The sequence below is a fragment of the Dinoponera quadriceps genome, unplaced genomic scaffold (genome assembly GCF_001313825.1).
Source record: "Dinoponera quadriceps isolate SergipeBrazil2010 unplaced genomic scaffold, ASM131382v1 scaffold1573, whole genome shotgun sequence".
Lineage (NCBI taxonomy): Eukaryota > Metazoa > Arthropoda > Insecta > Hymenoptera > Formicidae > Dinoponera > Dinoponera quadriceps.
Window position 1 is genome coordinate 1,029,521 of NW_014556062.1, and position 9,837 is coordinate 1,039,357.

At 42.5% G+C, this 9,837-nt stretch overlaps 1 protein-coding gene across 1 annotated transcript in view; it reads left to right on the forward strand.

The window, feature by feature from the left end:
* LOC106746581 (zinc finger protein 395-like) overlaps positions 1-9,837 on the forward strand; it is a 107,244-nt gene that overhangs the window by 43,201 nt on the left and 54,206 nt on the right. Inside the window, exon 2 of the mRNA XM_014623321.1 lies at positions 5,266-5,429. Within this exon, the coding sequence (XP_014478807.1) occupies positions 5,266-5,429 (164 nt within the window). The remainder of the gene's footprint in view (positions 1-5,265; positions 5,430-9,837) is intronic.

The following is a 9,837-nucleotide window of genomic DNA, read 5'->3' on the forward strand; positions in this document are numbered from 1 at the left end:
TCGACGTTATTATTTTCGGGCGGGGAATTCGTGCGAATCGGACCCTCGGAGAAGTTTGCGAAAAGCGCACGAGAATGTACCTCTTCGTCGTGTACTTTCTTCTCGACTCGCGATACCCGCCGAATAATAGAGAGCGTCACGCTCGACGGTCCCGTCGATATCGGCGAAATCGGGAAAGAAACGCGTCGCCGGGCAAATCGGCGTACGTGCATGCGCACCGAGATAAATTCCTGCGGTGTTCCAACCCGCTCGCGCGGCTGGAGAAGCCGGGCGCGAGAGATTGTCCTCGCCCGGAGCCATCGAAAGCTGGTCGTCCGTTTTCGTTGGAATCCCCGCTCGGGAATCCCCGAGAAAACGCCGGGCCAGCTCACTACCGGCGAACGGCGACGAGATATTCGCACGCGGGATATCGAATCTTGGACGCCCACGCATCGATCCAGCCGCGAGTCGCCGTTATTCGCGCGCGTTCACCTCGCCCTAGACATCGGTTCCTCGGCAATACGTGAAACACGATGATGGTCGTTGTATCGACATCTTTATTATCTTCGTCGAGATATATCGCCGTTTTTCATCAACGCTGAAAGTGACATCCGCGATCTCGACACTGGGGTAACCTCGTCGGCTTCTCAGGCTCGCATTATGAAACCAAATTTAACAAAAATCCTAACAGAAATTTATTAAGATCATTATTATGAGAATTATTCTAAATAAAATTAATTTAAATTTTCAGAAAAATCGTGATTTTCACACTTTTTTTAATTACTCGCGCAATTATTTATTATCAACTTTGATTGATTTTTGTCTTTGTGGACTGGTTGCCGCCAGGAAACCGGTCATCTTATTAGATCAGACTGATAATAGCGGCGGATTCAACTTTTTTTCTGAATAATAGAGGAACGGGAGTTCTTCAGATATAGCGTTTTTCACAAAACGGAAGTGCGGGTGAGCGAGAGAAAACGCGTGCAGGCCTAACGTGTAACTCTCGAGGTTAACGACAAGGACGAAGTCTCATGGTCCGGAGATCGTTAGCCGTTCGGGAAAGCAGCGAGTGGTCGGATATTATTATTTAAACACGATATCGAAAGATACCGGCGTAATGACGTAGCTGGAATGCGCGTCGAGTTAGCACGCACGCAGGAGCGTGGGTCCGGTAGTGTTTCGACGTTCGCAAAAATTCGCCGCCGCCGGGAGATGCGAGATTCGCGCGGTGACGGGTTATGCGAATGGTCTCGGGGTAGCCGTCGATACGACAGCGGAACGAACGTACTCGGTTCTCCGGGAAAATCGCGCGGCGGCCCATCGCCACGGCGACGAGTATCGGGGCCGCGAGTAACCGCGATAAAACCGTGGATTGTGCGTGCACGCGCCTGTATCGGCCATCTACTACGCACACGGGACGGAGGCACGATAATGCGAATATAATGACGACGTTGCCGCGGGTTAACAGCCTGCGCGTTGCATCGTTGGTTTAGTTTCGCGCGCGAGCGCGTGTAGATGCGTTTGTGTACACGCGAGCGACACGTACGGCACGCATACACACGGTGTGTCGAAATTCAATACCGCGACGCGGAACCGGCGGGAGAGATGATGCGCTTGGAAATCGAGGCGCGAGACGGGATGATACGTGACTTTCGCCGCTCCCTGGCCGTGACACGCGCGCGATTTCTTGACGAATTCTGCGAGTTGTGCGAAATCGCTCGTAGATAGACGGTTCGACGCGACGGCCGTGCGAAGAGAGAGCAGAGGCGAGGTGATCTTGGTGAACTTCGCTTCGCAAGCACGACTTCGTGTTTAAAACGAGTCCCATCATTTGCGGACTTGGCTTTCGCTTAACCTCGTTTCCCGATAATGTGATTAGGTAATATTATTGTCAGATATGCGACACGCCGTATGTATCAGGATAACATGATTTAGCTAGCTTTCTTTCGCCGTGTGAGATACCTCGCGAGATTTTGCATCAGCGCGAAGGTATGCATCTTTTTATATATTTATATACGGATATTAATCACATCCTGACAGTAATATGTTACATGTATAGACTTACGACACGTACACGCGTTGTATGTCGCTCGCTTATTTCTTTGTTGCGCAAAAAAACAGTTGGCTCGATGTAAAGGTTGCTATTATTGCCTGTTGAGACAACTGATTTCCTGGTTACAATTAGTCTAAAGATAGCAAATAAAAATTGGTGGGGGGAAAAATGGTGTTATGATAGTATTATGTCCTCTACTCGCCTGATTAACATTTTGTATGGTAACTTTGTTAACCAATATTTTAAATCGGAAACTTAATGTTTACATTCCTCAAATTATTCAATCGATTTTAGAGCCAAAGTTATGAAATATTTATTAGTTAGAACGTTGTGTATACGCATCGTAATTAAACGTGAAATAACGAGCAAATCACTCAGATGTGTATATATTCGCGTGGTAACACGTCCAAGTTTGAAAAGAATGAGGAAGTATGTATAATTAAATGTTTAAAACGCATCTTAAAAACGTACCTTGGAAAATGTTTCAAAATGCTCGTAAGTAAAAATGCGTCGTAATAAAAATATCGGTTATTGCGTATTAGCATATTATCGTCACTGCGCACTAGCGAGCTACTAAATAAATGACACCATAAATAGTAATCACTAGAATTCGTCACAGAGTAAGAAATTTTGTGTTAAATTCAGCACATTTCACGTGTCCCAAACAGTCCACAAAAATGTTTGTATTAATCTAACACAAGATGAATATGTTGAAGAGAATGCGAATATTAAGTAAAAAATGAACACAAAATTAAATATCCATAACAAGCTGAAGTCTATAAAATGTGTTATTTTAATACTTACACATATTGAATATCGACTCAACACGAAATATTCAAGTAAATTAACATACGGGTGTATTGAAAATTTAACACAAGAATCTTAATATTTCAACACAGGTGCAAAATGTTTTTTTACTGTACACCTAAGTGGAGATATTAAAAGGGGGCCATTACATAATACAAGAGTCATAATACCACTTTCTCCTCTAATAGATTTAACAAATGAAAGTAATTCACACGCATGAAAGGCCAGAAAGACGCGCGAAAATCGACGATATTTACCATTTTCTCTTGATACAGGAGAAATTTATGACGTTACATTTCTGCATCGAAATCGCAGGTGTTGCTACTCTCTGAGTGCTCGTTGGATCCGCGAAGGCGCGCGCGGGTCTTTCTCTACGCGGACGCTCGGAACTCGCGCGACCAATAACCGGCACACATTCGGCGAAATTTCGCAAGTCGATCCGTCGTTTTTCTCGCGATCCTATTTACGCGATTGCGTAATTCGCGTGTAAACATTCACGTAGTACGTGACCGCGCACACGGCGTATCTGTTCGCCGCCATGCGGCTATCGTGCATCAGCTTTATTGCCGCTCGTATCGCGTGCCGAAATAACAAACAATCCCGAAATGCATTTCGCAAGCAAGTTACACGTCGGTGAGAGACGGAGGACAATGACGGCGACGACGGCGGCGCCCCTCTCCAGTGCGAACGAGTGTAACCGTGAACTGGAATAATTGCGGCAAGTAGCGCGCCGACGGTGCTCGGCGGCGATTGCGATCGGCAACGCGAGCTTGTATAATTGTGAGGAAGTAATCAGCCGCGATTAACAATTAACTCGGCCGAGGGAAAGTCCGGCCGGGACACGCTCAAAATTTTACACTTTCTCCGATACCGCGCGGACGCGCGAATAACATCGCGTGATTACGCGATTACTACGATAGCGCAGGGAATGCCTTTCGGAAATTTGATCCCAAACTTTCGATGCGCGGTTGAAACGTTTCGACCGCGGTTATGGGCGCGGATCAGGCATTCCGCGCGAGGCTAGGCGGATGCCGAAGCTCCGTGCGATCCTTGTGCGAGCTTTCCGCGGCGTTTCTAAGGTTTCTCACGTTGCGGGTGACTCGGAACTTTTACGGACTTCTTTCTATACGGGAAGGAATTTTCTGTCGAATTTAACACATTTCGTATGTTCCAAACGGTCCGCATAAATTTTCGTGTTAATTTAACACAGTGAATATGTTGGAAAGTAACACAAATATCATGTTGAAATTAACACAAAATTAATGTTCATAATATGTCAATCGACGTCGAAAATGTGTTACTTTGACACTTACACATGTTGAATATCGACTCAACACAAACTAGTTGAGATAATATAAACACAATAACCATGTTAAATTGTACGGTAAATAACGTGTTAAATTAACACGCGGATATATTAAAAATTTAACACAAAAATCTTAACAAGGAACGATTTTCGCCCACATGTTTTTTTAAATGTGTAAATTTCTTTGAATGAAATTTCATTTGAAACGAGTGAAAATTCACCCCGAGCGGTAATGAAAATACTGTTATTCGGATGGAATGACATTTTATTTTTCATAAAAGTGAATGTTCCAATCGTGAATATTTCACTTGCTTCGAGTGATTGTTTCATTCGATCGGAGTGAATGTTTTACTCTAAAAAAAGAAAATGAATTTTTGTATTTAATACGTAAAGTTTCTTTAACATGTAAAGTATTCTTTTTTTTGCGTTGCTCTTAGTAAGAATTTGTCTCAGAATTTTCTCAATTATATAGTTTATCGATTCTATTTAGATTGTATTTGAAAAATTTGCCCGCCATTAGTTGGGTTTGAATTCAGAATGGGATTTTGAGTCTGCTGCGCCTCGCATTACGTCATCTTGCCATGTTTGGCAAATAAATTTTGTATTATCTATAATCCCGAATCCTGCAGGATTCTCCCTCCCTCCTCCAGTTAGATTTCATAATAGAAATATAATATCATCGCGTGAATTGGTAAAGTTTTTTGAAACGTTAGAATGAAAAGTCTCATCGATTCGAGTTACTTGGCTGTCACTCTATTTTTCGAGTGGAGATTTCACTCGAAGAAACTTGGAGAGTTTCATCACGACATATTTGCTTTCGTGCCAACCAGCTCTTTGTTCCGTTCCGAAACCCGCGTTTAAGCGGTTTGTACGCTCGCGTGAAAGATCGTCCGCTAACTGGGTTACGAAATTAATGAGGCCTAATGAGCGAACGTACACAGATTACTGTTTTGTGTTACTATCATTACCGTTACCGTCAGGATTGCCCGCGAGGCATCCGCGAGGAGACCGCGATGAACACAATGGAAATCCGAGTCGCCAGTCGAATCGATCGCATCGTCGTGAAAAATCGGGAGTGCCATCCCCTTTAAAGTCGGGCCTTTCTGGTTTTTCGTTACAGGGCACGATGAGCCTAACCAAACGCATAGAGGAGATCAGGTTGCTCGAATCACGTAAGAGTGCCCGGCTGGCCGATCAGGACACTGATTTCGCCAGACTCGCCGATATGGGCAGCGACCGTAAACGGGCATCCTCCCACTCTATCGACGTGCCACACGTGATGGGGTAAGTTTTTCTCCTTTCCCTATTACTGTCTCTTATCTCAAGCGCTTTTATGCTGGGACAGCAGATAAGGTCGTACGTAACAGCCACCGATCGGCACTAAAGCTGCGCCCTCGCGTGCGAAATTGTCTTTTTAAATGTCATTTGGAGGCAGAATGCAGTTTGCGAAACGGCGCGATTTCATCCGGGCGATTATGCTAATTCTGTACACCTCGGTCGGTGAATTTGAAAATTATTCAGCCGAGCCGCGCTGTATTTCGAATTTTGCACCGCGGACTATCTGTTGCGCCTTGCTTCTGCTCTTTTGCGTCATCTAGTCGTATCTAGAAGATCGTGATTTCTCGTGGTCGCACTTTTATTCCGGGAACACTTATTTCAAAAATGCCACGGGCGAAATCGTGCGTCTTCGCGCATTCTGTATTCGGAAATTTCGATGAAGGAGAAGCGAGATCCTCACGTCTTTGCGTTCGAATATTTCTTCGTTTCCTCCCACGCGACCGACATGATTATTATTAAATGGGAATTTCCTCATTCGAAAGACGAGATGAGAACCATTGGCGAGATACGACGACCACTGTTATCCTTCTCCCGGTCCCACCAAACTCTCCTCCACAAGCGTCACCCGCATGAACTTAACCTGCGAAAGCACCCTCTGGATGTTGTGTTGTAAGAAATCCTTCGCCAACCCTCTCACCAGCGGGATATCGTGAGTACCGATTTTTATTCACACAGATATCACCGCTAATTTCCGAACTGAAATTTTGTTTCTGCGTTAAACTCGCACATTCCTTGTCGAACTTGACAGACCAATGGGGAGTCTCGAGATACAACATTATACAAGTTGTCGTCCTGCGTTGGTGCAACAAATGATTCAGAATTTTGAATTCGATGCTTATGATCAACTTATACTTGTGAGATCTGAACTTATATGAAATACTTGTAATAAAACAAGTAACATTTACTTGAATACAGTATGCATTTTTTCGTGTACACGGCCTGTATTTTTAATCATAGATCATTTACGATATTTGATTGAGTGCATAATTATAGATTCGTAGATCGTTATTCAAATATTTGGATCGATATATCTGCATCAGTGTTGCATTTTATATTATAACTGCACTTAACTTTTTTTGTTTAACGTAAGTTTTTTGAGCACCGATCTAAATATCGGTTCGGGAATATCTTTTTATCCTCAGTAAGTTCGTCAAACTTTCGTTAAAATCGGCCGCGTCATGAATGATAATCTCATATATTTGAAAATATATGCAATACTGTCCGTGTTGTGACGTTCCGCGTCCTGGATGCAATATTTTGCACCTCGCTGCTCCGTCGTGACGTTCCGGAAACAAACCCACGGCACTGATACTCACGTAGGTACAGCTCGATCGGTGTTATTAATTAACGCGACACGCGATTAAATATTTCAAAAGCCGATGGGACATTTTAATTACACGTTATTGGGAACTGTAATTATCGGTTCGGCGACGTAATGCCGCGCTCTCCAACGCCCTCGGTTACGCAGAAATACAAGACGCGCGAGAGAGTAAACAAAGCAATCGGGCAAAAAGGGCAAGGTCATTTACCTTCAGTCGCCAATTAGTCAGCCGCCGTTGAGCGTGCGAGCGATCACAACAATCAACACTTTCAAAACATCGCGGACTTTCAAGGCGATCGAATGTATCGCGTTGTGCGACGCCAACTTTTCCGAATCTTTCCATTGCGTTTCAAGACGTCGAGCGACGCGCATACCGTGGCGCGCGTGTATCTGCATTAGTTGTTCCTGTCGGGTGATTAGAACGTCTCTAGGCTCTCGAATACTTAGACCTGGTTCTTCCATTTTCTTGTTAACTTACGATTTAGGCTCAATCTGATGGCGATGTAAGAATTGTTTTTCTATATTCACGGTTAATCGTTAAATTTTCAAAAGTTACCGCATTACCAAATCGTGTCGGTTTAATGATTAACTATGAATAGAAAAATGCTATTTTCTACATTATCACCAGTTTAAATGTAAATTACAAGTTCATTAAAAAATGAAAAACCAGGTCTTTCTAATCGGGCTTTCGTAGGTATCGCTTTAATTAAACACGCGTTTCTCCGATCAAATCGACGCGAGTGTCAGTGACGGTGCCAGTGTTGCGAGTTAGTATCCGGAGTGCGACAGCGGAACAGTCGAGATCCAGGATGCTGAATCGAGAAGCCAGGATGAAGGATGCAGGACACGAGACGTGGGCAGTGACACGTCATACGTTCCAGGTGAGTGTGTGAAATCATTTAAAACACATAGAAGGTTTCCGAATTTAATTGACGTTTAATAAATTCACCCGAGTCGAAATTCAAGCTGGTATTCTGGTAGGCCGCGTCGTCGCTTGACAGATTATAGCTCGGTAATTATAGATTCGTGAATTTGATTGTTTATGAATCTACATTTGCGTTTATTTTAAACAAGAAATATTGAACAGTCGAGTGGTTCATAAACACGAATATCTAATTAATTATGTTCTCAATCGAACATCGTGAATAATTTACTAAACTATGAATACTGGCCTTGTGTAGAATCTAACGTAAATTTTGCAAATACTTATTTTTACGCCCCAACAACGCTCTTTGGGTCACGAATTCGATGTTGTTTACATTTGTCAATGTTTTTCTTTCATTTCTATTCTATCTTGTTTATTGTATGGAATCTAAATTTATATTTCTATTGCCTCTCTTTCGTTTCTTCTTTTTCGGCTCTTTTCAAGTTTCAAATTCCACTGAAACCCTCAACGAAACAAAATGTTAGTTACAAAGTATGAAGTATGAAGTACAAAGTATATGTAAGTAATGAGAGTTACAAAGAAAGAAAATCCTTGATATACTCATCAAATATTTAACCATAAGAATTATTTCATTGCTTACCTCATATATTCTACCTGCAGTCGAGTAAATTACGTTGTTAATATATTGTTGATTAAATGTAAAGATTAATAGTAAAGATAAATAGTAATAATAAATGATTAATAGTAAAGATTAAATGCAGGTGGAGTACTGAAACAATCGAATATTAAATAATTCTGAAATAATTTCTTCGTTGTAAGGACAATTCAACGCGGAGAAAATCGAGGCAGCGATCATTTGTGGCATCAAGATGCAAAAATAGTTTATATATTATATTTAGAGATTCTTTATTAGTCTTTCAAGTTTGATGGAATTTGAAAAGGTTAATATGGAATTAAAATTTCGACTCGAGTTTCATTACGTTTCTGTTACTCGATTCGTCCGCGGTCTGGAAAATAACGAGCATGGAACAATGCTGAAAGTTCGCGCACGATAGGAAACCAGAAAAAAATATCGTCGATTCAAAAATATAACATACGGAAAATATTAATTGGGTAAACGAATAGTGAGTTCAGTAATGATAAACGTTTGATGTTCAACGGCGAGTTAATAATTTGCGAGGTTTCCTTGAAGCACAACATTGCATTTAAAACGAGAATTGTACGAATCATGAATTTCTCTCTGATTTCAAACTGTTTACGTGTGAGATACTTCGGAACCTACAGAAATAGCTTCTTAGCATCGTACACAGAAAACAATTTTATGTTAAAACAGTCCATTGAAATTTTGTGTTACGTTGATAAGATGAATGTATTAACATTATATTTGTGTGTTTTTTAACACATATTTGTGTACTTTTTAATACATTACTCATATTAAAGTGAGACAAAATTTCAGTGAATCGTTTTTGACATAAAATTTTTTACTGTATGTACAACCGGCTACGTACAAAGATATGTGACAATTAAGATATTACAATTAGATTACCGACACGTATCAAAAGTACGAAACTTCCAACAAAGTTATCGCAAATCAAAGTATTGAAAGGTGTCGACAAGCCCGAAAAGGTGAGAAGATGACGTCACGTATAAAGGGGAAAAAAAAACTCGTGCCGCGCGGTCGTTTCTCCCCGCGCGATAAAAGTGAGGCAGGCGCGAGAGATTTTTTGTACGGCTTGACGTACCTCCGTTGCGCCGGACATGCGTCTTTTTTGCGCCAAAGATACCCCGATAACCGCACAGAACAAAGGTCACTGTCATTACGCGACACCTCGCCGGGATACTTTTTCTGTCGAGCTTCTTTCCCTCGTCGTTCAATGCCGGCAGATACCACTGGGTCGGCCGACAGGTCTACGTACACGTGCATCGTATATGTGTGTGTGTGTGTGTGTGTACCTATATAGATAACATATTGCACATAGCCTTGTCCTAAAGATCGGTCGTGTTCGTCGCTGAAGATAAAAAGCGCGTCCGCGCTGTATGAAGCGAGAAACGAGGCGGCGTCCGTTCGCAGGTCGTTAGACCGTGAGCGCACCCTCGCCGGACACCTGTCTCTCACCTTTGTACCTTGCACGCACCCCCCCCCCCCC